Here is a 27,357-nt window from a genome sequence, read left to right on the forward strand (position 1 = left end):
AAGCTGGTATCAAATCATGAGTAGAGTGTATGCAATATATTAACATGGAAGAAAACACTGATGATGCTCGAACAACTCAGTTATCTTTGGTATCTTGGTCCGTCTTGGCCTGCTGGAACGCCCTCTTCATCTTCTCCTTCTCCAACTGCTTCTCGAACTTATCACCGAGTACTTTAGTCACCCATTCCGTCACTTCCTGCTCAAGCTCCTCGTCACTCTTCACAGGTGTGTCACTACCGCCCTGCAATCCTGCCCGGACGAATATCCGCATATCCTCAAGCGAATTGATATTCAAAGCGTACCCAGCCGCCCCGCCAGCCATCAGACCAAAGGAGATCACATTAAGAGTGGCCAAGTTCAAAGCTTCGAAGGCGTCCATTGCAGAATTTGAGTGAGGCTGGTGGTACAAAGAGCTGGTATAGAAAGGCGGAATGCAGGCGATGCGTTTCTTGTGGAAGGCGCGCCGTGTAACAAGCACAGACAGCGCAAAAAAGGTCATTCCTCCGAAAAGCAGTTTGAGGTTCGTGTTTGATTCGAGAGGTGGTCGTGGAGTCTGATAGGGTAGAGGTGGCAGAGGTTCTTTGGCAGGAGGTTGGGATTGCTCGGGTGCCGGCTTTTCTTGTGTTGTTTTACTTGCATCAGATGCTGGGCTTGAGCCCCAGCCAAATAATGATACCATTGTTTTATGTGAGGCGTGTGAGGAGGGGATGACTGGTTTGTAATGCGAAGATGGAGCCGAATGGCTCGAGACTGACCAATTCCGAGGTGTTGAGGAGACAAAAATCGAACAAAAAAGAGGAAGAAGTAGGAAATCTATCGGCGGAGTCTGAAAAAAGCAGACCCAGTATACGCGGGGTATTCGTGCTGTTCTGGGTTCGAGGATGAACGAGGGCAAATCCGTGCGGAGACGGAGAACGGACGAGCAGATCCCTTGCACGTGACCCGATTTTCCATGAGCTCATCAGCTTGGCTTCTGCGTTCAACACAACATCAATCTTATGGATTTCAGGTCTAGGCTATGCATAGGCGGGCCTTATACACTGCAGTGGGGATCTGCGCAATTTTCTTTTGAGGTGACTTGCGCCGTCTCAATGGATGGCTCGATGGAGGCCAACTGATTATAAGATCAGTCAATCAATTGACTCCAGTGCCTTCGTATACTTCATTGAATATTGAACGCGGTATAACCATAGCCATGGTGTATGGTGGGAAGCCGAGCACAGGATGCCGGAACTGCCGGCAGCGACATATCAAGGTATTTATCGTTATCTCATGTCCCCTCATGCCCCAATTTGACAGTGCCAAATAATAATTCCCACCAAGTGTGATGAAACACGCCCACACTGTCGAGCATGTACGAGAACGAAACGCTCTTGTCCGGGCTACCCAGACCCATTTGACGTGATGCTGCGTGACTGCACACCGTCCTTCAGAAAACCTGCCGGGGCCCAGAAATCCCTTACAGCAGGCAATCGGTCAAGCTCTAGCAAAAGTTCACCCAATGTCCCGACTATGGAAAATTCAGACCGAGTAGTGTCAACAGCAGTCTTTGCTGCAAACTCGCAAACCAGAAAAGCTCCTTGGCCTCCACCGTTCGGCCCAGCTGATCTGTATCAGCCGATGGAAGATACGGTGGTCCCTATCTTTTTCAATTCTTTCCTTTATCTCCCAAAAGATCAACTCATGCGAAATGGCTTCATGGACATACTGCCTGCAAACTTCTCGAACACTAAACCTGGATCCCATCTCCATGTCAGCACTCTGGCCGTTGCTTTCTTCTCTGTGGCAGCGTGGACCGGCCAAGGGTCTTTGCTCCGTGCATCCGAGCGGTATTTCACCCAAGCATTATCAAAAATCCGCGAAGCTTTGCAAAAGAATGAAGAAAGTGACTTAGACTTCGTTTTGTTGTCCACACTCCTACTGTCTATGTACGAGGTGAGCACAATGGCTCTACCAATTATAAACCGTTATTAAAATTAACGAGCTTTCTCTAGGAATTTGTTGCCATGAAACATGAACAGCACCCCTTGAGAGCTCATCTCAGGGGAGCAATAGCCCTTATAAACAATAGAAAAACAAAGCGTCTCGAAACGCCGTCATCAAAGACGATTGATCATGCTGTGCAGACTCAAATAGTTTGTCTCGAAACACCCAATCTCGAAGAAGCCTCACTGACAACACTTTTGCAGATTAAAACCACTAGGGGATTGAACAGTCCCATGGTGCCGACCCCTAAAGTCTGGCCCCTGTCAGAGCCACCAGCTCAGCCTAGCCCCCGGCCGCTATTAGCGACAGCTGCCTCGGAAATTGTCAATCTTCGCCATTCATGGGAACGGATGATAGCGCAACCACCGGATTATGCCCTCGCTACATCCATTTTGGCGAAAGCCACCGAAATCGATACCAATCTGGCAACATGGTCCTACCTCCTTCCACCACATTGGGCCCCCATCGCAGCAAGCATAATTCCACAATCCGTCCGCGATGCCGGGATGTACAAGAACAGGTGCGAATGCTACACGGACATGTGGATCGCAACTACCTGGAACATGTACCGGGACTGCCGCATCCTGGTTCAAATAATTATCCTAGGTTGTCTTCGTAGGGTGCCTTTCCAAGATCCGGATGGACTCAGAGCGACATTGGCAATGACGACCGCGCATTGCCTCGCGGAGGATATCTGCGCCAGTGTTCCATTTTGTCTTGGCGACCAAGTCGAATCAGTTCGCATGAAAACAGGCCTCGTTGAGTATCCATTCGCCGAGACACGACCGGTCACTTGGAATCATATGCAAATTGCTCCGCTCATGGGTGCATGGTTTCTCGCGCCGTATTTGAGGAACCTTGCATCCTCGGATATGGGGCTGCCACCAGAGCAAAAGGCCTGGGTACAAAGCCAGATCGAGCGCATTTTGGTCATATACTTCCAGCGGTGACGTATTAAGTGCTAACGATTTTGTTTCATGTAATGTCTGGAACAAATTGGCTCTATGCCATTTTACATCATTAACTGAGCGATTTAGATGAGAATAATAGACGAATTTAGATGAAGCTTAAAATCATCTACAACACCATTGTCTATAAATGATTTAGTGACTGTTATTTCCATGATATCTCAAATGAAGATGAGTAGCCTAGCTATGAGGCAGAATGGGGTAACAGTCGTTGATGGCCCCCAAATTAGTGGAGCAGAAAAGAAGCTGTGAGTTGTCCAATAATAACTCATGGCCCACGATCAATATAGCTTGAGCCTCAGAGTCTTCAATGTTGACTCATGAGGTTCTTATTTCATGATACTGTTTCGCATTCCATCTATCCTTTTCACTTGATGGGTATCATTGCATGCAAGTTCAACCTATTCATTCCACCCATCCCCAGTCATGTCTTTGGATATCGCTAGTGCTGAGTATTTGGATGAATATCAATCCGTAAACAAACATGCAAAAATGTTGCAAGAATGGGATGTGCAGCTTGTGCTTCTAGGCTTAGCTACGACACTGATTGGTCTTGTTCCAGTAAGTTCATTATCTCAATCAACGTACCATCACGCGAAGAAGGCAAAGGACGACCAATTAACTGTTCAAAGGCTGTATATGCTGGTGGCAATGTTGCTGCTACATCCATCGCAACCTCAACACCCAGAGCAGAGCGATGGCCATTTTCGAGACAAAATTTTCGAGGGTTTACAATCTTTGTCCTTCATCGACTGCTGAAGATTCTCCTTCTTTCCTTACTCCCCGCGCGAGGCTCCAGTGTTATGAAATGCTTCCTCGTCAGTGTGATATGTGATTTGGCGCTTTCGACTCTCAAAGTGGCAAATGTGCACGCCATTATCAACAAGCACCCGCAAGTCCCACTACACCGACGTGTTCTCAATCAGTCAACATGGTTCGACATCTTCCCGGCTGCGTTGCTGTATAGCACTGCGTCGAATCTAAGCCTTTACCTCACCATGTATGCTATTCGTACACTGGGCTTCTTGGATCATGATTTCTCTGATGTGTCCCGCAACACAGCACTTTACATTGTATTTGCGACGGCTACAGTCACCTACTTTGGAGCTATGCTTCCCGCATATGCGATCTTTATCCGGGTTGCTGCCTCTATGGAGCCTTTGCAAGACAATGCCAATAGGCAGGAACTTGGATATCTGGATATCAAGAGCGCTTGGCAAAGCTTGCATGAATTTGCTTTCCGTCAGTTCATTGAGTTGTTTGGAGGGATCTTTGTAATTGAATAGGTAGCCAGGCATGTTGGGGCACTTTTCTCTCTCCTGTTCTTTCCTGAGCACAGGTACGACGAGGTGGGTCTATTTTTCATCAAATATGCTGGGTAATCGGAAGGACTTTGCGGTGAATTGGATGGATCAATAGAAGAGCTTGAATCAAGACCACAAAGTTAACAGTATAGCGAAATACACCGACATTTCACTTGAAGGCTAGACACGTCCGAGGATCCTTAATGATGCCTACGGGTGAGATTTCTAATAGGGTGGGTGACTCCTGAAAAATAATTATCGAATTCAAATGATTATGGTCAAAATATGGGCTGTCTAGAACAAATCTGAGATAACGAACCAAGAATGTATAGCAAAATATGTAATAACACCAGAAATGCAAGAGTGCTAAAGTAACAAAATGGTAAAAACCGAAAACATAACAAGTCAATCACATACGTTCACAAATTAGAGCGCTTCCAAACAGTCGTTATATGCTTAAATATCAAAAGCAATGCAGGTCATCAAAACATATCAAAGATGCAGATATATAAAAAGCATCAAGGGTGGATTATTTCATAGTGCCAGTGGTAATGAGCATGTCAGTCCGGCCAGGCCTTGAGAAACGGTCGATGCCAAGGTGCTCCTTGCCATCACGGCCGACGTAAATACCAAAGCCATAGAGAGGTAGCTGGCGCTCTGAAGGCGGGGCAACGATAAGGCGGGTGACGAGGTCGGTTTTACTCCTCGGCTCGCGGAGGATCTTGTCAGACAACAGAGGTGATTGGTAGATATAACTCATCAAATCGGCAAGGGTCGTAATATCATGTGGGAGGTAACGGCGACGACCGGGCCAGATCGCGAGGAAGGAAACCGCATACAACGCACAGAAGGCGATCAGGGCGTAGAATGCAGGCATCAACGCGGAAATGCGGATATCGTCATGGGAAGGGTACCAAAGGGCAATGAAAACACCGCCAGCGAGGATGGGGATGGCGAGAGAGACAAGGCTCATGAGAGAGATGCATGCAACCTTGTAGTGTCGGTTGATGAGAGCCTGGATGGTGACCTGGACGGGTAACAGGGATGGGTAGGCGAGGAGGATGCTTTGTTCAGCCGATGCACCACTAGCAGCGGAGAGCTCGACGAATGGCTGTAGGGATCGGAAGTAGACATCGATAGGTTGCCAGACAAGGAAGAGCACGTTGCCAATCAAAGCGGGAACAAAGCTGTATAGGAAGTTGGAGGACGAGAATGCACTTGTCGATGGAAGGGTCGGAAGCTTGGGAGGGAAGCCGCCCTTGATGCCATTGTGGATGAAACTGACAGCGACAAATGCAATAAGCAGAGCGAAGACAATGGCAACCCAGACGCATACTGAGATTTTGCGAAGGAACCATGGAGTCCAGCGGTAACGGATGGATGTCGAGTACAGGTGGTTATGCGACGGATCGTTGGCCAATTCACCTTGGTTCTCGATGTCAAAGTTCACATTGGCAAGTCCGTGGGGCTGCTTCTTGCCAGTCTGGTGAAGTGATGGCGTACGGACCGGCGCGTCGATCTCACCAACCCCATAAAAGACTTCTGCCTTACTGGACAATTTCCAGTATCCGAGCCGAAGGATGCGAGGGTCGAGAGATTCCTTTACTGATGGAACTGTTTCGGAGTGCTCAAAGTCATGTAGGATGTTTGATCGTTGGATGATTGAGATCAAATCTGCCAGGCTGACTGGATCCCACATCAGACCAGACCGGCCCTTGAGGAAACGCAGAAGCAGCAAACCCAGACCAATTGTCAGGACACCGTATAAAGCCACTAGCGTCCAGCCAACAGACTCAACGGCGGCCCACTTCCAGACCCCCTCCCCGTCAATGACAAAGTATTTTGCTTGGAAGAGGCAACTGATAAGGGGGATGGCGAAGAAGTTGGAGAGCCAGATTGCGAAGAGAGAGAAGCCGAACAAAGGCTCACCGTTCCGGAAATGCGACAGGTCAGGCAAGACAAAGTTCCTGGAGATAATTGGCAAGCCTTGCATAACTAGGCCTTTCTGACGCTCGGCTGACATCATGGCGAAAGGTGCTATGCGATATACAGCAGCCTGGATAACAAACAGCCAAATTATGATAAGCGCAGCGAGGATCTGAGGCAAGAATTGCAAAACGAAATAGCTTGCTCCATCCTGACCCCCGTAGTCCCAAATGCCCTCATCACGATGGGACCAGACATTGCAGAAGACAATTCCGGCGATCATGAGAAGACAGCAAAATATCGTCAAGGCCAAAGCCCAGGGCCGCAGGGCCAGAGGGAGGTAATTCAGGGGGGGATACAACAAGCTCTGTTCTGGGGCGTCAACGGCCATAAACGACTCGGGGTTCACGGAGACTGGTCGTTGGGGCAAAGCCTGCGGTGAAGGAGACGTGTACGACGGTCTCACTGGAGTCGTGTCATGGCGAATTGGAGTTCGAGTGCGAGTAAAATAGCCGAGTCCCTCATCCCAGACCATTCGGTCAGTGGAATAGTCACCGGTAGTGGTGGTGGAAAGGGAATCGTGTCTTGAAACACCCCCAGACCTGTCTTGGGTGAGCTGGTCGATTGCAAACCGGACGTATGGAGAGTCGTCCAGGCCTGGGGTAGGGGCTGGTCCCGCATAGTCGCTGGGGACTCGGCGAGCGGTCTCATCGGATCCTGTGCCGTCTGACTGGGGACTGATGTGAGCTACTCTTTCTTCGCCAAAGCGAACGGTGCTGGGTGTTGGTGGGCGAGGAGACCCAAGATCCTCTGGCATAGGATGTTCTTCTTCTGGCATGGTAGGCGATGATGCGTTAGAAGATGGATGAGAGTCTGCAGTCCTGAATCGCATGACTGTTACTCGACTCTCTGGACTTGAGGAAGCAGCTCGGTCTGAGAATGAATAGTAGTCGTCTGAAGCAGCAACAGATTGTCGTGATTCTGTCCGGGCAAGTTGAGGCTTGCTTGCTATATAGGAGTCAGTTGACATTGAGTGAATGGATTGGAAAGCTAGGAGATTCCTGCCATTTTAAATTGACAATGGGGCGGGGGATTGTTATATGCACGTACAGCTAACGTTGCGCAGGCTGAAGTTTCTCGACGGGCTCGTCATACTGGCTCTGGAATGTGGATATTGATCCCACGCGATATGAGAATCAATCTAGAAGCATTCCTCGATCTGGCGTTTAAGATGCAAAGGGATTTTTGAGGACTAAGAATCGCTGCCCAGTGAGCTTTTTGTCTGGCTGTCAGAGTACTGGGCGACGATTCCCAGCCACCCCAGCCACCAGAGCAAGGTCTGCAACCAAGAAGCCAATAGGGATAAATGAAACATGGGGGTTATCAACTTAGACACTATTAATTCGATAGATTCCAAAAAAATAGAGATCCAATTAAAATTCGAGGATCAATTGATTATGTTAAGTCCCAAGGTTTGTCTTGCGGCCCGAATGTCCATCCACGGATGGCCCAAAGCTTGGCTTGTTCCTAATGTCTATCATCATCACTATTCTACATATCCAGTGACTATCATCTAATTGAGAGATAACAAATATCGAAATCTGCTTCGTTTTGTCGGTCGGTATCCTCAGAATTACTCTCCGAAAACTTGACTATAACTTGCAAGCAAATTCCACATCAAGGTCTCGGATCAATAATTGCCAACAATTGCTCTCCTATATTTCTTACTATCAACAGTTTACAAGCAGGGTATTTTCATTCAATTTTGCTTTCATTCAATTGTTAATTCTCCTTGTTTGATGATGCAGTGTGGTGTTACAATTACCTCGTCTCCCTTGCTGGCGTGGCTGGGCACAGTAGTACTTGGCAGACAGCAAAACGTAGCAGGAAAATATAAGGCTGTATCTAGGGCTACTTGAAACAGTGATCCGCTGTATGTTCAGCACTTATGGGCAGTCATGATCTACTTTGAATTCTCATTCCTGAAACATGTTCCAATTTGACTAGCCACAGCGTACACTACTACATTCGAAAACGAAGCGGCACATCGCGCTATCGTCGAACTCCTATTGTTTGTTTTCATACGCCTTCCTACCAATATAATGAGACTCGATTGACGGAACGTCTGTTGGTTTGAATCAACCCTGCCTGTTGTCGGTGATCATTCGAACAAACAAGACTGATGATCACACCACAATTGTTATGATGACTCTGCATCCTTCGCCTCTTTTGAACATTCATAAGTCCTTACAACGTTGATGCCTTCTCTCAGAGATTGATCGCAAAATCTTGATGCCCTAGAGCTATCAGCCATCTTCTTGCATTCGGTATGTAAGTTCATCTATTATCATGTGTTCAATGTTATCTTCCAACATTTCAAGGTGCGGTGGCTGTCACATGTCGCCCATTATGTGGAATAACTCTGTCCGGTTCATGTTAGTACAACCGGTAGGCTAATTGTATGATCTGTATTTAGGAAGAGGAACTCAGACTTGCGGAAATTTCCAGCACCGCCGATTCCAAATCTGACATAGCGCCCTTGCAGGCTGGACGATGATGTGCCGTTGTAGGCTTCACCATTCCTACTCCTATCCCATTGCTGGAGCAGAGTAACTCTGTCTAAGGTATCTAACGACAGTTGGCGCTCTTCTTCCGCACGTCTCTGTCGTTTTGGCCATTTGAATAAACCCCACAGACAGCGCATGTTTTGTCTTGCAACCGGTATTCCTGTTTTCTTCAGTGCGCAGGATGAGTTTGATCGAATATCTGAAATATGGGTTGACTCTTTAAACATCACACGTCGGGTTTTGTAGGAACAGATAGGCAAGGGGCACTGGATTTCCCCAGTACCAGATCGAGTTTGAGTGATCGCTGACTTATCTGAGGATGTGGAACTCCAGCCTCAGTGTCGCATTTTCTCATAAACGATCATAATTGCTTCGCGCAGTGGGTTACACAGGCATTGCGAGACATTGGAGTGTAGCTGTAGGATACGTAGTCTTGGCTGCGTTTACTCGGGAAGTAACGCTGCAGAGACAACATCTAAGCAAGACTGCAGACTTCATACACGGCGAAATGTATCGCTATGAAACGTTCTGTAAACTTCGGCTGAATGGTTGCCTTACCAATTTATTACGCGCTTCCACAGTCAAAGCTTCTCATTCCATGTGAAAGCAAATACTGTACTCATTTACACCATGTGTAACAGCAACCCCACATGACTTGTGCTTCTTCCACTGTACAGTATGGTGCTCCTAAAGTAGAGCAAAGTAGTGGTGCACCCGGGAGATAAACGGCTGCTCTATGACGCGCTAGTGATGGAATGACCATAAAGGTGTTGGCTAGTGCGGTAGTACCGCATAATTAAACCCCTAAGATAAGGTAGCAAAGGAGCCTAAGTAGTGCAGTGCCTGTGTAGCTAAGTTCTTAGAAAAGCGGTTTTCCCCTCAAGGAACAAGCAGGAGTCGACCACCAGATAAGGCTAATAGACCTTATCTGGTCTCTAGCAAATGACTTCTTATTTGTAAATCAGGTTAACGCAAGATCTTGGGAGTGGAGACGGCCTGTTTCATCTTAAAAATGTGGGACTGTGGGCCTTGATAGTCATACTCAGAGCCCAGACTTCTGACCCAAACGTTCTCTGAGGCCTAAATTCGCGACCGAAGTGCTGTGCCGTGTTGGCGTCTAGAAATTAATACCGGAAAGTTGGTTGTTAAAATTGCGAAGTAAGTCCCAAGGGTCACAAAGGATTGCTTTTTCATATGAGCTAACCATCAGAAACATCAATATCGTTTCACCATCATGTAGATGTGGTTCCTGAAACCAAGTATCTGGTCCTTTGGGAACCTCAGTCCGGCGATAAGGAATGAGCTTCGAAGTGATCGGTAAAAATAGCCCCCGCAGAACGACAGCAGACGGCTGCAAATGCCAAATTCATAGTAAGCAAAGATGGCGAATGACACTAGAATTGAAATGCCAGCGAAATCAGCACCATCAGGTCCCAAAGCATTGCGACGGGTGCCCGCGATTTCTCCGGCGCCCGGGCTTGGCGACACGGGGGGCCATGAAAGTTATCCCGAAAGCGTGACGCCTCAACCGGGTACAGCGAATGGGAGCACGACTCAGCTGCGAGCGAGTAACCCCGGCTTCCACAGAGGGGGGATCCGTGCAGGATATTTAGCCACTTCAAATATAGACGTTGAAAGCTTTGAAAGAGTTGAAAATGGGAATGTATATAGCAGATAGTAAATTGAATACACATGGAGGATTGAATGAAGTTACACTCACCATACAGTCATTACAACCTTGACAGTTATAGGGGAATCATCTGACTTGTGATGCCTGAGGTTCACAGCCTCTTTTTCTCCTCATCCACGGTTCTTATCCCACGCTCTTTCATTTCTCAATGGCTTAATGGGTCATTTAGACATTCCTTTGGACCTTCTTGGCTTTTTCCCCTCATTTGTTCTTCTTTCCTACACTAATACAACTACTTAGGTTTAAGGCTTCTTTTCTATTCCTTTGTTGCTTCTTCCCCACATGCCAATGCGTTAAATCCCATCTTGAAGTCTTGGTAGTCGCGTGTTTAGAATTATCGCTCATTTGTTCTTATCTTCCTTTTTGACTGGATCAAGGGCTTCTTCTTGGGCAGTGTCGCCCACCCCTCACCATGTTGTTCAAGCCTGCGACACCCCTCACCATCTTGCTACTAATCGCCTTCGCGCTATTACTACTTTCATGTCTCTCGACCCCAATCATTAAAGGGATTCCCTTAGCAACATTCCAGGATGTCGATTATGGCGTCTTTGGTTATTGTAAAGGCAACACCTGCACCAATATCCATGTGGGATACACCAGCAGTCAGTTTTTTCCTTTTAATTTCTGCCTAGAATTCCATAGCTAACTTCCATGCAGATGACATCAGTAGTACCGGCGACGGTGACGATTTCAATCTGCCATCCAGTACTCGAAAGTCGCTCTCCTCGATCCTCATCATCCACCCCGTCGCTGCCTTTTTGACCCTCATCTGTCTCTGCCTAGCCGCCGCCGCCCACTTCCACGCCCCCTCCCACTCGCCGCGCTTCCTCTTGGCTCTCCTGATCTTGCTGCTGCCAACACTACTGGTCACACTCTTGGCCTTCTTGGTCGATATCTTGCTCTTTGTGCCGCATCTAGGATGGGGTGGTTGGATTGTCCTGGCGGCGACCATCATCCTCGTCTCTTGCGGGGTGGTCACCTGCGCAATGCGCCGAACCCTTGTGAGCCGTAAGGCAAGAAAGCGCCGGATCGCGGAAAACGCCGAGATGAGCGGAGAGAATTACTACAACCGACAGAATGCCCAGCAATTCGTTGCGCCGGTTTCGGTTCCTGCTGAGCCCAAGGAGCCTTTTGTGTCCGACTCCCTCACCTCCGAGTCCGGTCCGACATTCGCAACATTCCCAGCGGAAAGGCACGACAGTGACGATGACCGCACACCTCTCAATTCACGGACACCATTGAGTGACATCCCCGCACCCCCGGACCGTCGTGGTACCCCCTACCACGCTCAGCAAGATGAGTTGGGCAACATGCAGTCCCAGAGCGCGGGTCCATACGGTGGTAGTTCTATGTCGCGTAATCCCTCCGACCCGCGGCTTCGTCCTCAGTATTCGAATGGCAGTATGGGTTCTCGAAGGGGCGGAGCGCCGCCCGGCTTCAATGGACGCGGGCGAGGTGGATACCCACCCCGGGGTGGACGTGGAGGACCCTACATGGGACCTCCTCGCGGGCCTTCCCCTGGCGCACGAGGTGGCTACGCAGGGCCCATGGCAGGCCGTGGAGGCCGCAGCGGAATGCCACCAGGTCGAGGGCCACCTGTCGGGTATGGGCCTGGTCCCGCCGGGCCTCCCAGCAGCTTCGATGCATACGGCCAGCCTGTATCGCCTCCCCAAGATGACCCTTACGGGTATGGATCATCCCCAGGCCCGATGCGCCAGCCCTCTCCGGGGCCTATTGGTATGGCCGTGTCACCAGAGACAGTGGGCCAGGCGATTGAAATGACGCCGCAAGCCCGGCCCCAATATGGCACACAAGAGCCTATGAGTAGCGTACCACATGCGCTATCCACTGATAACTACAATGCTTCCCTTGAAAGTCCAACAAGCATGTATAGCCGCCCTGAGTATGTAAACCATGGTGCAAAAAAGTTATTTTGTCTAGAAGCTCCGCTAACCCATCTTTACTTAGGTCATATGTTCCCCCTCGCGCAGGCTGGGGTGCCAACGACCGTCGTACATTATCTCCACGGCCGCCCGGCTCATCTCCTCAATCTGGTAACCTGGGCACGAATTACTACGAAGATGTGGATCCCCGGTTTGCTCGTCAGCCATCACCCCACAACGATTCTGCAATCCCCACATCTTTAACCCCCGGAGGCGCTCACTGTATGTCATCACAACAGACCAACTGTTGATTGAGACTTTTGCTAACCTGACTCTCCAGATTAATGAAATTTTTTTTTGCTTGGTGGTGTCATATCGCGCTTGACATGATTATACCGCCCCTTCGACACTCTGCGATACCCTATTTTTCACTTCTCTGGTTAAATTTGGATGACCTGTTTTTTTTCTTGATATCATGACAGTGTGTGTCATTTTACCGGATGGAGTTATGGGGACTTTCCAACTATTCCTTCTCATCTATGCTCGTTTGTCTTATCAAAACGACAATGTCAACGTTCTTCTTGCCCCCAAGATATCAAGAAGGATATTAATTGCTCAGTCGTACTCTGCCTGCACTTCGGTGTATAGCGGCAGGTGGGTACAATGTACATAGACCGTTTTTCTTAAGTCCTATGGATTTTATCCAAGGCCAAAAGCACTCGATGGTGCTTCTGCTTTGATACTGCTCTATCTTTCTTTTACTTTCTCTTTCACTGGATGAACTGGATTTTATCCCAAGATCTACATATATTTTCTCGTTTCCGATTACATTGCTATCATTTCCTTCTCCGAGTATATAACGCGTTAGAATACTAATTGAAGCAATTCACCCCCAAAACACAGCCACGTGATACGTATGACGTCGATCGTGTAATTCCCGTTTGGCGAAATCAAACCAGGAATTTGCCGATCATGACGACCAAGTCACTAGACTCGTCAAAAAAGCTTGGTTCTTCTTGCGCCACTAAAATTCATTTACGGATTCCCCGCTCCTGATGTTTCATGTCTGCATGATGTATGCACATGGGATCTCGACCTTTTCTCTATCTCAGGCCATCCTGTTCGTGGTCTAGCAAAACCTCATAGATGAACGACCCTGGTCTTGACGATGCTATCGCCGACGAGGCGGGAGCTTTAGATCATACTTCCAGTCACAAAAAGGAAAATCCCGACCAAGATGAAAAATCTTCCGGACCCCAGTATCCGCAAGCTGCTCGGTGGTGGCTTGCAAACACCGCGTACCCATTGATGGCTGTATGAGGTCTTCCAGTTTCCTACATTGTGACTTTTTTAGCTGACTCGAGTCCAGGGCACCTTTGGGCCAATGGCTAGCGCGTTTAATATCTGTTCTCTCTCACAGCCATGGCGAATGGACCTCACCAGCAGTGGCGGGATAGACGTATCGGACCCCAAATGGTATGCAGGTATAGAATCCCTCCTATCGAGGTTCATCTTTGTTGATGTCGGATATGTGTTACAGGGTCACTTCGATAAATGCAGTCTCGTTGGTCTTCGCTCTAATAGCCAATCTGGCCCTCTCGCTCAACATGGCGCGACGCATTCGCTTCGAGATTGCCCAGCCCATCATTATTATCGGGTGGTATGTCTCGTCGGCGCTATTGATTAGCATCCTCATCCCATTCGGCGTGATGATGTACAAGCCCGAGAACAACGGCCGCATATACGCCCAGAGCTACTACTACGGCGCCTTTGCCGCAGGAATCTACTTTATCATTTCATCCTTCATGGTCGTAACGGGGTACGGCGCCTGGCGGGGCCACTACAGCCGCAAGTACAATTTGACAACCAGCCAGCGGACGTTGATGCTGCAGACGATCATTTTCTGCTTCTACCTTCTTGGCGGTGCAGCTGTCTTCGCCAGAATAGAGCACTGGCGTTTTCTAGACGCTCTCTACTGGGCAGACTACACGCTACTCACTATTGGAGTTGGTAACTTTGCGCCAACCACACATCTCGGCCGTGGACTTCTCTTCCCATATGCGGTTGGAGGAATCATTATCTTGGGTCTCATCATCTCCTCAATGCGAACTCTCATGCTCGAAAAGGGTCGCCAGAAGATCGGCGATATTTTAACAAATCACACGCACGACTTCCTCACCAAACAAGCTTTTTCCGATCGTTCTCGTCTACACGGAATTGTACCGTCCCTCGACGCAAACAACGCCGAAGCAGAAGGAAGGAGTGAGCGAGAACAGCGCAAAATGGAATTCATTGCCATGCGCCAGGTGCGAAAGCTAGCAACAGTCCAACACAAGTGGATATCTCTTCTTGTGTCGTTCACGCTTTGGATGACGATGTGGCTTATCGGCGGTGTGGTCTTCTGGCGCTCCGAATCGCACGCGCAATGGTCATATTTCCAGGCTCTGTACTTTGCATACACGACTCTCCTGACTATCGGATACGGTGATCTATACCCGATCAGCAGTTTGGGGAAGTCGTTCTTTGTGTTCTGGTCTCTCCTTGCTGTTCCAACCATCACGATTCTCATATCGAGTATCGGTGACACGCTAATCCGATTGGTTCGAGATGTTACTCTTTTCATCGGCGAGATCACGATCTTGCCAGGCGATCAATCCTTCGTCGACCGGATCAAGGATTTATCGAAGATTTCTTGGGTCGGGTGGTGGCTGGACGAGACAACGGGCGAGAATAAAGAAAAGAACCGACGTGGGTCTGGGAGCGACTACGGCCGCACGCCTCTCGAGGCCGAGGAGCAGAAGAAGGAAAAGCAAGCCCAGGAGCGCGGCGATGTCGCGGCGGAAAACATCCATCACTATCACTATCTGATCTTTCGCGAGTTGCGCAAAATGATGGAACACGCTTCCAGCAACCCTTCCAAGGAGTTCGATTATTTGGAGTGGGAGTACTTTCTTGATTTGATCGGTGGCGCGAACAGGCTTAACGGAGATGGAGATGCGGAGAAGTCTCAGACTCGCGATTGGAACTGGCTTGATAAGAAAAATCCTTTGCTTGGACACAAGACTGAAGTTGAATGGTTGCTTGGGGCTTTAACAGACGCCCTTGGCCGGGAGTTAAAAAGGGCAAGTCAGGTTCACTCTTCGGCTGAAAGCTCAGATGGGTCAAAGGAGATCGATGAAAAGTGATTTAGCGATTTAAATTGTTCACCCACTGATTAGGCGTGGAGCTGTTAATAGAAACTTATGTATATTTGAAAGCACTGTCATCAAAGTGATTATCTATATCCTGAGCTCTGGAGGGTATACCTAGGTAGGCCATCCTGAGCTAGTGACAAGTCCTAAGTTAGCCCTGGAGTGGCGGCAAACTCACCCAACTTGTTGGGAAAAGATGAAAAGAATCCATTAAGAGAGGAAACAGAGTTGAGAGTAGGTTATTCTATATATACTGTGTTTTATTTACTTCTTGTATGACTCGACATACCCTCTCTAACATAAACAACATAGACAACATCTGTATAGTATATATTTTGCCTCTTTCTTCTCTGTTTTATATATATCTGTCTTGTCTCTTGCTCCGGTGTTCTCTTATGACGACAAAGCCTTATCCCGCATACTGCATGCACAGTACTACAACCAAATGCCACTGCCAATATGCTTTCGCAAGCCTACCAATTTTATACAAGAGTCTAACGACGTCAGATCCGAGAAAGTCCGAGACTGGTCTATATCACTATAGAAACCGTACTTCGAGAACCTGGTTATGTATGAATGCGCAAGGCGGAAGAGGCACGAAAGGCCGAGGTAGACTGTTGTCACAAGAATGATTTGTAGTACCCAGGCGGCAACCGTTCACAACAGCCAGTAAGCTCATAGATCAGATCCCGATGATCTCTGACGCCACCTACACCAAAGACGTTACTGTTCAACCGGGACCAACAGCTACAGCGACACGAAAGCATACGATGATCATCCAGGAGCGTTGCCGCGCCCCGCGAAGTACTGCCGAAACGAAGCGATAAACAAAATTCCCAATGCGGTGGATCAATCGATAGAAAGACTAAGGCCTACTTGAAAGATACATGTACATATAGGCAATTAAGTATTATCACCGGTAAAGAAATAAATGACATAGGAGACATAATAAGCACAACGAAAAACTGGGGATAGGGGAATTCGACGCCAGTAGACACACACAGAGACAAAGATAGAGTTTGAAACGACGAAAAAACAGGAAAGGAAAGGAAAGGAAATCCATCAAGCTAAAAAGGACAGAAGAGACAGACGCTGCATATACAAAGCCCAGCGCGAACCCCGAGTTCTAAGAATACAAAACGGGGACGTATGAGCCGAAACATTTCTTTTAAAGGATACTCCTGCTAGCCTGGCTGCGACTCGCCTGGCTACGACTAGCCAAGCTAGCGCGGCTAGGACTCGTGCGGCTGGGCTCGTCTTCTTCGAGGACATCACTGAGACGCGTGGGGTGGCGATGGCGAGGGGTCATGGACTCCCATCCCGTGCCCGGGCCCCATCCTGCGCCGCTGTAGTCTGCCGCCGAGGTGGGCGGGTACGGGGCTTGCGTGGGGGCGGAGGAAGCTGCGGAGGTGGAGATGAAAGACCCTTCGGGCATGTACTCGCCGGCAGCGGGGTCGTGGGCGTACTCTTCACTTCCTTCGGATGAGGGGCCTGGCGGGTAGTTGAAGTGCTGCTGCGGGTCGTGGGGGTAGTGGCCGTATTCTTCATCGCCGGCTTCGCTGCTGCCGACGTAGGAGCGCTCGTCGGGCTCGGAGGTTGGGGGGTATTGGTCTGCGGTGTTTTCGTGCTCGTAGAGGGGGGCCGAGTAGGGGAGTTTGGAGGCCGGGGGGTCTGTCTTTTTGGGCTCGATGAAGGGGTCGGAACCGGTGGGTGACATTGGCGTGCCGTCGTGGTAGTACTGGCCACTTGCACTTGAGTCTACAGACTTGCCGTAGGCATCTGTGCCTGTGGCCGGGCCGCTGGGGTAGGAGCCCTCGCGAGTCTGTGGGCGAGTTGAGTTGTGGCGGCTTGGGAGACCAGAGACCATTGGGACGACCTGGACGCCGCCGACAAGCGTGGGCTCTCCATTACGGAGGGAGTTGGTTCGGTCTCTTTCTTCCTGCTCACGGCGACCAAGCTCTTCCCAAGCACGACGTGCTTCTTCCTTGGAGATTTGAAGTTCGCGGCGCATTTCTTTGAGAAGTTCCTCGGCCTTCAGTTTATCCTTCTCGGCCTCTTGGGCGGCAGCGAAAGCATCGGCCCGGCCTTGTCTCTCTGCTTTGAGCTGACGTTCGAGATCCGCCTGTGTTTCCTTTGATCGTTCCTGTTCGGCGCGAGTGTCAAAGAACCAACGCTGGAACTTGCGCTCCGAGGAGGCTCGCAAGCGCTGCAGTTCAACAACAGCATGGAACAAATTTGCACCCGCGGCGGACAAGTCTGTGATCTGTCGGGCCAATTGTTGGCTGATCGGATCCCGCTCGAGGTCGTCATTGTTTTGTTCAAGCTTGCGCATCCAATAGCTGGTGAGACCTTCCCAATGAGAAGATAGCGTCTCCCATCGCTCGAACGCATGCGGGAATCCAACGCGTTTGGGTTGCTGAAGGGTTTGTTGGGAGCTGGGTTGACCTGCTGGTGGGGCCTGGGCGGTAGGTTTGGTGAAGCCGCCAGCTCCAGTCTGAGCTCCAAGGGCCGCGGCACTCTGTGAGCGACCGTGTTGGGGTTGTTGACCTGATGCTGGTGCCGGGCGTAACTGGCTAGTCACTGGTGCTGCAGCAGTTGTGGGCGGTGCAGTCTGGTATTCAGCGGCTCGGCCATTCGAGGCATCAACTGCCGCTCGATAACCGGGCGCTGGGCCTGAAGAGACGGGTGCGGCTTCGGGCTGCTGCCCTTCCGGCCCCCTTGATGGTCTGGGCACTCGACTTCTTTGCTGGGAGACATTCTCGCCGGCAACGCCAGCGGGGTGTTGTTGAGCTTTGGCCTGGGCCTGGGCCTCAGCGTGAGCCTGTTGTTCCTGTTGCCGTTCCAAATCTTCCTGTTCCCGCTCTCGGGCATCGTGTTCGGCTTTGCGGCGAGCCTCGCGGTCCCGACGCTGCCTCATTATATCTGTAGGTGTCCTCATACCACTCGGGGGCTGTGACGAGCCTGAAATGGGGTTTGGGGGCACACGAGCTCCGCCGTTTTGAACGCGGCCATTGCTCACAGGCCCAGCGGGGCCAGCAACACCTACCATGTCTGACATGGACGCATTCACCTCGTCCCAGTCCGTAGAAAGCTGTAACGGTCCGCGTATGGCGTCCTCAAGGGCGTATAAGATTGCCGACGCGGTGCGTGACGAAACTCCGGTAGTCCTCTGGGGCCAATATGAAGTAGTGAGAAGCTGGTACGGGTCGTCGATGGTCGACCCGTTATCGTCAGTGTGTACTTCGGAAAGGGCCGGACGTAGAGCTGCAATGCCACTGGGTGGAGGGTGTTGCACAGGGACCGGGGTAGTATGCGCCGGCTGGGGTCGATTAGGTCGTGAGCTCGGAGCACCTAAGGATACAGCTCGACGGTGAAGTGACTGGCGAGCTTCTGGCTGGCGGCGAACACGTCGTAATGTACGCTGGGAGTCAGCGGCGCTGGGAGGTCGAAAGGGAGGTTCTACCGAAGTAGAGGAAGAAGGTCGCTGAACAGTCGGCTGGCGTTGCCGTGCAAAGGTCGTAAACGTTGATGGGTCGTAAGAATCGTGGGCTTCGTCAGACAGTCTTTGGGTATGTCGAGACACCTCTAAGAAGGGTCGATAGAATTGTGGGTTAAAAGACAATGCTAGTGTTGTAGCACCGCGGCGATAGGTCTCAAAGATCGCGATCGTAGGTACGGTGGATCGCGCCGACTTAGATGGTTTACAGCCCGGAAGGCTATAGGAATTGATTCTCAATCCACGTAATAACGCAATTGGGCAACAAAAACCAAAAGAACAGAGGTTCGAAATCAGGAGTTGTGACAGAGCGAGAAAGGATGGTAGCGTGAGGTGGCTGGTTAATTAAGATGGCTGGGGGTCGCCGCAGCTCAAGCTGCAGCGCGCCAGACGTGTCTCGGGGATCATGAAGTTGTCCACGACAAAGTGCAGACTCATTCACAAGAAAAGAAAATATCGGATTTGCAGAAGGTGAAAGATAAAAGCTGAGGATTCCTCGGGGCGTTCCGTCAACAATGTGGCAAGAATGGGGAAATGGTTGAGGCTGCCCTAATTGACCCCAATTTCCAAGGTTGTCTTTTCGATCTGCAAAGCATCCAATGTACAGTTAGTTTGCCTACTTAGAAGGTAGTCAATTCCAAATCGATTGTCAATAATACTGTTATTACACACATAATATGCAATCAATAATTAATACCGCCAAAAAAAATCCGGTCGCACAGACATGAATTGCTGAAATCTGAAAATAGCAGCCCAATTATGATAATCTGCATACAGCAAAGGGAATTGTCCAAAGACCCCGAAACTACGAGAATAGAGAGAAGAGAGGAGACAGCAAAAGTGGACTCGAGAAATTAAATGGCATTGTCCCACGGTTGGGTTAGAAGCTAAGTATAGTAGCAAGTACTAATAATGGTATAGTCGCATAGTAGTAGTACTAGTAGAGATACGGAGTCGTATGTGGTGAAATATATCGTGGTGCGTTGGCAATACGTGGCAGCCAATATATATAGCTTCAACTAGGCATATTTCATCAGTATATGTCTACCCAAACACTACATACGTACATACATATGCAATGTATAACTCACTGATATCTTGTATATGTGTACATTGTACTGTTTTCTAAAGATTGGATCAGGTCCCATTCGATCCAGTGGTTCAGTTGGCGAGATCAGCTTGGAGCGAACTACTTTTTTTTCTCCACTAATTGTTTTCATACTGAAACACATTCATTCTGTTGATACATGCTATCTTATATTTGTACAGCTATACTTTTATCAGTACAGAGCCTTGAAAATACAAGAAGTCAGCCAACCCTACAATATCTATGCAATATAGTATGAGTTCGTTGGGCTCTACCTCCCCCGCAATGACATCAACAATCCATGGGTGGAAACTAACTCCGCAGAGATATGACAAAGCAAGCGAGCTCCAATGCCCAGGGTCAATTGACACCGGACTTTACATCCACACGTAACTAGGTAATGAACAACTACTAGTTAATCATATGTATGCATCAAACTAGTTCTACCCCTCGCAACTCACCAATTCCATCCAAGCCAGGAGTGAAGCTCACCAAGCTCAGTTCACCGGGACTACAAGGCCACAACAAACAAAGCAAATGCATTAATTGTATAGCAACAGCAATGAGAACATGCAGACTATAAATTGAATCCCCCTTAGTTAACCTTAGTTAACCAAAAAAAAGGGTCTGGACCAGACCAACCCAAAGATTCAAACGCAAGGGCCATCAATCGGAAAATTTGATAGCTCGAGCGGTCCCGGAAACAATAAGCCCTGCGGATGCACGAATGCGAAACCCGCAGCCTCGAGAAGCTCCAGTATTGAGGCAGGTTTCACCTATGCCTTGCAGCATCTGAGATCTGGAGCTTGGGTGTTTTCTTTTGCTTTTTTTTTTCTCTTCGAGTGTTTCAGTTCCTTGTCCAAGGACCTGGGATTATTGGACCAATCACGGAATGGTGTTTCGAAAGACACTTCCGGGGATGGGTTCCCTTCGGAAAGGATCTAATTAAAGTGTCCCTATCCATGGGAATTGGATCGTGTTGATCATTGGTCGTTCATTTCAATTTCAATTTCAATTTGATATTTGGATAGGGCTCTTAAGGAGTCTTGAATCGAGGCTGTTAGGTCATCACTCACTCCTCGCATTTGAATTCGGAATCCCCTCGATTTTGTCGGCTATTGTAAACAGATTATAGAAGTTAATTGTGTGGAGTGATGTTGCACCCCCAATGCTAGTATCTCACGGTGAAGAGATCTGTAGTCCAAATCTACATAAAACGTTGTATCCGCCGTGATCCCACGGCGAAAGAATGTGACCGAGAGGATGGGAGGCGAGGGTTTCTGCAGAGACTGCATCCGCGGGGAGTTACCCGCACTAAGATCACAAACAGTGCATAAGCCAGCCGATGAAGAGCTATTGAAACTGCAGATCAGGTGTACTACTGGGGGGCGCATCAATACTTATATGGTCGAAGGCTGCACTGCGGCTGTCCGTATGCATAGCGGGATGCATGCAAGTCAGACTTTTCGATGGAATGTGGGGTTTATTGATTTGGTAATTAGGCAGATGTCTCGAGTTTGTTTGTTTACTTTACTCCGTAGTTGAGTGACCTGTGAATTACTATGTGTTTGTTTGAAAGCCATCGTAAAATTCCATGCAAGAGTTACAGGAACACCTGTATACTCCGTATAGAGCGTGAGATAGCGCGACACCTAGAATACACATTGACCCTCAACGTTATAGGGCTAGGTCAAAATGAGTGGCCGGATCACAAAATCACCCCAAAAGAGTTCATCGATGAACCAATAGTAGCAGATCCTCCACAAAGTTTCAGATGCACAACATTTGTGATTTATCAACTGTCAGGACACTTGAGCTCCTTGGGTCATTGAAGGGTCTAGGTCCATAGCGCAGAAAGTTAGGAAGGCCATCCGGTCAGACTAATAGCACAGACTCACTACTCCGTATACACTCATTATATCCTCGTCCAAGAGAACAAAGTCACTGAGGATTATCTTACATCATTTGAAGACCAGGCAGAATTATCTAAATCATCCTGGAACCAGGGACAGATCCTACCTAAACCCCTATCACCACATCACTGTGGAACAAGACTAGACTTTATGTCCCTAGAAGAAGAAAGACCCCTAAAAAAGATCTAGCCACAACTCAAAAGGTGAAGAAACTATTTTTTTGCAGTGACGTAGGTGCTGGGAGAACAATTTCCGAGATGAAACGTTGTAAACTTATGAGGCTCGAATTTGATGGTTGCTAGGAATGGATAGGTGTGGAATGTGGGAGACGACGTTGGCGGCGCTGAAAATAATAATGAAAATAATTAAATCATAATTCTCATGTCAGAAGAACATAAGTACAAAATGTACAGATCATTGATCGACAGCATTAGTGGCTGATCCGGATACTCCGTCGCTTGTATGGGAGTATATATCTCACATTTTCAACTTCCAGCCTCTTTCTGCACGGGTTTTACTTTTTTCGCACTTTTTTTTTACCTTTTTTTACTATTACTCTTTCTGTCAGCCATCTTCAGGAAAAATCAAACAAAAAGCAATAAAAACCTTGAATCAAAAGTGGGTAGGACAAATAACCAGTAGTGCCCGTATCACCTTCTGCTAGAGCTTGCACATGGGAACACAAATACAAAAAAAAGAACACATAACATATAATATGTACACAATAAATACAAAAGAACAAATACTTCGGATGATTCTCCAAGCATTAGGTACAGACGGATCAAGTTCCGCGCCCTTGCTCAACCCAATCGAAAGGTCCTTGCTGTAACCCCATCCCTACCTAGGTACCAAAGGGGACCATGTAAGGTCGGATAGGTCATGATCGTCTGTGCTTTTCGGTCTTTTTGTTTACATTGTGCATTGGCATGCATCTGTCTTTCTCCCCGGCTAGCCACCGGGTCATTGTATCATCCAAGGTTATTTTTGGTATAAACATATCCCCTTCACCCTGGCATCCACCCTAGTCATTTCATTCTTCATTCCTTCTTCTCGTCCTGGTGGCTCCTCTCCTCTCCTCTCTTCATCTGATTACACTATTGGGTCACTGGTGGTCCTGCGTTACGCTCGTGTCTACTTACTCCTTCATTGTATACTCGAGATCATAGTCAATGGCTCACGGAGGTTTATACTGTCCAGGCGAGTTGGACGTGTTGAACACAGATCGAAATAGATCAGAAACCACTATCTGTTACCCATCACCATCACCAGCAAAGCGAATTTCATCTTACTATCCAAAGTCCGGCCCAAAGGTTCTTGAAGACTCAAATCTCGATCCTTTCTATCTCGAGTCATCGTTGGCCGCCACGCCGCATTGGAATTCATACAACTCAGAAATGCGCGATGATCATTTTGACGACAACAGCGAATACTATACATTGTCCTTGACCCACAAGGACGTCCACAACACTTTACCATACGGCCCAAATCGATCCACACTTGCTCAAGTGGAGCTGGAGAACAGTCTACGATTCCATCGATACACTCCCTCGACGGAGGATCGGAGTCCTCTGCACAGCAGTCAGGACTCCTTCAGCTCCGTGCAAACAGATAGCACTACACCGGACTTGACACCAAGCAGCTCCTTTTCTTCTTCGTACTCTGATTGCCCTGACATCGTCCTCGGGGCGACACAGCAGCTGTATAAGCACGCCCAGGGCACTCAACACGAACCCAGACGTCGCTTCTACCTTCCAGCCTCAACACCTCCCACATACTCTCTTCCTCCCCCTCCTCCGCCAGTGGCGCCATTGGCTGCGGCAGATACTCGTCCTACTACTCCTTCTGTTGCTCACTCCAACGATTCCACCACAACCATCACCATGGGTTACGAAGACGTAACAGGATCCTGTTCTTCTCGCTCTCGCCGCAGGAAGCAACCTCCTCCTCTCAACCTCTCGCGCGGTACAAGCGCGCACAGCCACGGCCGCAAGCAATCCAGCCCTGGCACTCGTCCCCCACTTGATCCCTCAATGATCTCCCCACCATGCTTGATCAACCCTGTCACCAAAGAGCCTCACATGACCCACTTCGATCAAGCTCTCTTCATCCCTGCCAACGATTGTCCCAGTCCTGTTCCCAGTCCTGTCGCCAGCTCCCCACCTATCTCTCGCCAGTGGACAGCAACATCCATGGAACGGCCCTCAACCTCCACCTTCGACGCGCACTGCGAGCAGTCTGTCTGGGAGTCCGACTCAGAGTCAGAGTCAGTTGGCCGCAAGTCCATGTCTCGCAAGCCCATCGACACACTGCGCAAGGTGCGCAGCCGTGCAAAGCTCCGTGGCGCCAAGTCCCAGCCCAGACTGCACCACGCTATGCTGGAAGACCATGTCATGGAGCAATTCCCCTGCATGCCCGATGATATCCTCGGAGAGCCCATCCCGGAGGCCTACCGTCCCAGCATGGATCGACCCAGTCTCAGCCGCCCAAGCACCAGCAGAGACGGCTCACGTACACACAACGGCTTGCAAACATTGCGCCTTGTTGCTCCTTCCACCACCTCTCTCGCCCGCCCTGCCGGTTCCCGGAAGAACAGCAGCCTCAACAGCTCAGACGTCGATCGTTCCGCAGCCGCAGCGTGGCAAGCACAATATCGTCGTCGCCAGCGCTCCGACACCCCAGAATACCCCAGCTCCTCGTCCGACACCGAAGGCAAGGAAAAGCTGACCTCCCTCTGCCACGAGAAGCACTCGCAAGCCACCATCCAGGATGGCTTCCGCGAGCAGCGCCCCCTCTTCCAGCGCTTCATGAACTCTCTGCGTTCACTGAACTGCCAAAAGTCCCACAAGTCCCACAAGAAGACAAATGTTACCACCATCTAAATGCATCGCACAGCTCGGCGTTCCGGTTCTTTGAGTCCAAGGATGGACAATTGTTACAACATTCCAGCTTTTCAACGATCACTCAAAACGATTTCTTTCCCAATGTCCCTTTTCCGTTTCACACATGTGTTCTCAATGATTACGAGCACTTCCACTCTCTACGCAACTTTCGCACCTAAATCGCGCACAATGAACTTAATGAATCTCCAGACCCGATGTGGCTGGACACCGACGCGCTACAAGACGTTCTCTGCATGCGCTCCCGCGCTACGAAACGATCATGATCCCTGGTCCTAGTGGCCATGACTATCCGACTCACGACTCGATACCCTCGAGCATCCTATCTTTAATTTTCCTTACTTTTTCCTGTCTGTTTCATTGCTTTGGTCTTGGATTCTTCCGCATGTTGTACTATCATCGTCTTGTCAGAAGCTACGCTACACTTGGCGGTCTTCGCTTTTCCATGTTTGATTGATTTGTGTCCTGCTTAGCTGCGACATCTTTTTTTCTGATATCTGTGTGATCTATTTACTGTAATTCCCAAAATAGAGGGACACGGCGCTTGGTTGGTCTGTGGCCTAAGACCCAAAATTGCATTGCTGCATTCTTGCATTCATTACAAAACTTGTTCTCGCTCGCTGCAACTATGGATAGACAAAACCAAAAGTAGAAACCACATTTTACCTTAAGCATGAATGATCGCCCGCTACTATGTTGTCCAGGAGATAGGTCCTTCGTGGAATGTTGCGTGGCTTTGCGCCGCATGGCTAGTCAGGTATCCTGGATACTACTGCGACATCTTTTGACTATGACTTGTGTAATCGAAGTACAACGTAACATGATGGCTTGGGCCTTACACCATTGAGCCCTTAAAGCCCTGCACAGGGATTCAATTTCATGAAAGCCTCGACCCTTTTCTTAACACAGGAACACAGGGCGAAAGGAAAGGAGCCACCAAAACCTTCCCTTCGTGCACCAAACCTACCCTCCTAGATCGAAAGACAGAGCTTTGGTCGCTGAGCCAAGCTTGAAGGAAACAGTGTCCCGAACAGAATCAACCGACCATGTCAATTGACAATAGTTACTCCGTAGTTGATTCGATCTTTCCATTCACGATCGCCTGCAGCGATCATCCATGCAGCTGTCTCGGGCTACCCGAATCCGACAGGGGTCGATTCCTGGGTGCTGGGTCGCTAGCAGATACATTAGTGTGCAACTACCTATCGACTTTGGGACTACGTACGATCTTGTATTCGTGTCTTCCCCACAAGTGCTGCATCGGGGATTCCGGGTAGAGGTCCGCTGGGATGGATGTGTCATTGGGCCGCGGGCTGACGATGACGTTTGGGTTAGGGCTTCCGACACCACGGACTCCTCTCGTGACTTCTCATATTTCGACTTGAAAGTCAACAGCTGTAGATTTAATTCACATTCGAAGTCAGTCTGGTCATGCTCGATATTAGTACAAACATTCTCGAAAGAGTCATCTAAATCCACTGCCTAGAAGTGCCTAACAAGTGGAGACAAGACTCATCCCTTGCAGGGGGCCTTCAACCGCCAAGAACGTCCTTTGACAGGTCAACGAAACGACTTTTTTTTTCATCTTTGCCACTCGATCGATGATACAAGCTTAATCGCATCTCCCCTTTCTCATTTGTCCGTAAAACCCCAAAGCAAAAGCCAAAGCACGCTCCCCTCAATCTGATATCTGATATCTCAATTCCATTTTCTCGGACACAAGGCAACCGGACGAGGACGAACTCCCATTGCCACTTTGACAGGTAACGCTAGACAGGGGTCTTGTTCGTCCAAACTACACAATTCATCCCCATTCCCTCTGCCGGGACTCAGCTTCCGCTGTGACTTCACATGCAAGGTCTTCCGCTCCACCGGACGTAGGGCATCCCTGAGACCCACCATCTCTTCTAGTTTCAGGTCTATTGGAGTTTGTATCCGATGGCGTAGGGAGGTCGATATGGTATTTGGTGTCTAGGCCTGTTCTTGAAGAATAAGAAAAAAGCTCTTTTTGTTGATGGCCCTGCCAGCTGGCTACGTAGCAATTGTGACATATGATCTATCTGATTTGCCTCGTGTTTGACAGCACCAGTCATGTTATTCACTGTTCAGTCTAAGCAGAGTATAACTAGTTAATCCAATCGCACTCTACATTGTAGAGCACTGGTTTTATCGCTGTCGATGTCTCGCGACTGCAGCAATGGAAGATTGGAATACTAAAGCCAAACCGCAATGCCATAGCAACAACCGTTCCTACAGTATGTTGCAGAAGCCCCAGCGTCAGCGTGTCTCAGAGAAAGACACGGCCGTTTTCTCAAACGATCGAGAACAGACCGTCCGGACCGGGTCTGCCCATCCCGCTGCATCTACCTTGCAGCCGCAGCGGAAACAGTGTTCCAGGTGTCTGGGTGAATAGCAGCCAGCGAGAGAAATCCCGCAGCGCGGAACGAGA

At 49.2% G+C, this 27,357-nt stretch overlaps 9 protein-coding genes across 9 annotated transcripts; 6 read left to right on the forward strand and 3 right to left on the reverse strand.

Annotated features, from left to right (window-relative positions):
• Nucleotides 1-76: 76 nt before the first annotated feature.
• N7529_006532 (uncharacterized protein) lies at nucleotides 77-679 on the reverse strand (the record flags this gene model as incomplete). The annotated part of the gene is made up of 1 exon (XM_057242059.1): nucleotides 77-679. The coding sequence occupies one exon, from the start codon at nucleotides 677-679 to the stop codon at nucleotides 77-79; it is 603 nt and encodes a 200-aa protein (XP_057097418.1).
• Nucleotides 680-1,195: 516 nt separating this feature from the next.
• N7529_006533 (Zn(II)2Cys6 transcription factor domain-containing protein) lies at nucleotides 1,196-2,936 on the forward strand (the record flags this gene model as incomplete). The annotated part of the gene is made up of 3 exons (XM_057242060.1): nucleotides 1,196-1,255; nucleotides 1,300-1,935; nucleotides 1,995-2,936. The coding sequence occupies 3 exons, from the start codon at nucleotides 1,196-1,198 to the stop codon at nucleotides 2,934-2,936; spliced, it is 1,638 nt and encodes a 545-aa protein (XP_057097419.1).
• A 510-nt stretch (nucleotides 2,937-3,446) lies between these two features.
• Nucleotides 3,447-4,240, forward strand: N7529_006534 (uncharacterized protein; the record flags this gene model as incomplete). Its single annotated transcript, XM_057242061.1, has 2 exons — nucleotides 3,447-3,515; nucleotides 3,587-4,240. The coding sequence occupies 2 exons, from the start codon at nucleotides 3,447-3,449 to the stop codon at nucleotides 4,238-4,240; spliced, it is 723 nt and encodes a 240-aa protein (XP_057097420.1).
• Nucleotides 4,241-4,787: 547 nt separating this feature from the next.
• Nucleotides 4,788-7,214, reverse strand: N7529_006535 (DUF3433 domain-containing protein; the record flags this gene model as incomplete). Its single annotated transcript, XM_057242062.1, has 1 exon — nucleotides 4,788-7,214. One exon carries the CDS (start codon nucleotides 7,212-7,214, stop codon nucleotides 4,788-4,790), a length of 2,427 nt encoding a protein of 808 aa, XP_057097421.1.
• A 3,639-nt stretch (nucleotides 7,215-10,853) lies between these two features.
• N7529_006536 (putative pH signal transduction protein PalI) lies at nucleotides 10,854-12,669 on the forward strand (the record flags this gene model as incomplete). The annotated part of the gene is made up of 4 exons (XM_057242063.1): nucleotides 10,854-11,043; nucleotides 11,099-12,344; nucleotides 12,410-12,606; nucleotides 12,665-12,669. The coding sequence occupies 4 exons, from the start codon at nucleotides 10,854-10,856 to the stop codon at nucleotides 12,667-12,669; spliced, it is 1,638 nt and encodes a 545-aa protein (XP_057097422.1).
• Nucleotides 12,670-13,470: 801 nt separating this feature from the next.
• On the forward strand, nucleotides 13,471-15,509 carry N7529_006537 (potassium channel family protein; the record flags this gene model as incomplete). Its single annotated transcript, XM_057242064.1, has 3 exons — nucleotides 13,471-13,638; nucleotides 13,694-13,800; nucleotides 13,865-15,509. 3 exons carry the CDS (start codon nucleotides 13,471-13,473, stop codon nucleotides 15,507-15,509), a joined length of 1,920 nt encoding a protein of 639 aa, XP_057097423.1.
• Nucleotides 15,510-16,683: 1,174 nt separating this feature from the next.
• N7529_006538 (uncharacterized protein) lies at nucleotides 16,684-20,084 on the reverse strand (the record flags this gene model as incomplete). The annotated part of the gene is made up of 2 exons (XM_057242065.1): nucleotides 16,684-19,100; nucleotides 20,075-20,084. The coding sequence occupies 2 exons, from the start codon at nucleotides 20,082-20,084 to the stop codon at nucleotides 16,684-16,686; spliced, it is 2,427 nt and encodes an 808-aa protein (XP_057097424.1).
• Nucleotides 20,085-23,180: 3,096 nt separating this feature from the next.
• N7529_006539 (uncharacterized protein) lies at nucleotides 23,181-24,890 on the forward strand (the record flags this gene model as incomplete). The annotated part of the gene is made up of 1 exon (XM_057242066.1): nucleotides 23,181-24,890. The coding sequence occupies one exon, from the start codon at nucleotides 23,181-23,183 to the stop codon at nucleotides 24,888-24,890; it is 1,710 nt and encodes a 569-aa protein (XP_057097425.1).
• Nucleotides 24,891-27,105: 2,215 nt separating this feature from the next.
• N7529_006540 (uncharacterized protein) lies at nucleotides 27,106-27,321 on the forward strand (the record flags this gene model as incomplete). Its single annotated transcript, XM_057242067.1, has 1 exon — nucleotides 27,106-27,321. One exon carries the CDS (start codon nucleotides 27,106-27,108, stop codon nucleotides 27,319-27,321), a length of 216 nt encoding a protein of 71 aa, XP_057097426.1.
• Between the last annotated feature and the right edge of the window lie 36 nt (nucleotides 27,322-27,357).

Source organism: Penicillium soppii, assembly GCF_028829465.1.
Source record: "Penicillium soppii strain IBT 18220 chromosome Unknown utg000005l, whole genome shotgun sequence".
NCBI classification, from domain to species: domain Eukaryota; kingdom Fungi; phylum Ascomycota; class Eurotiomycetes; order Eurotiales; family Aspergillaceae; genus Penicillium; species Penicillium soppii.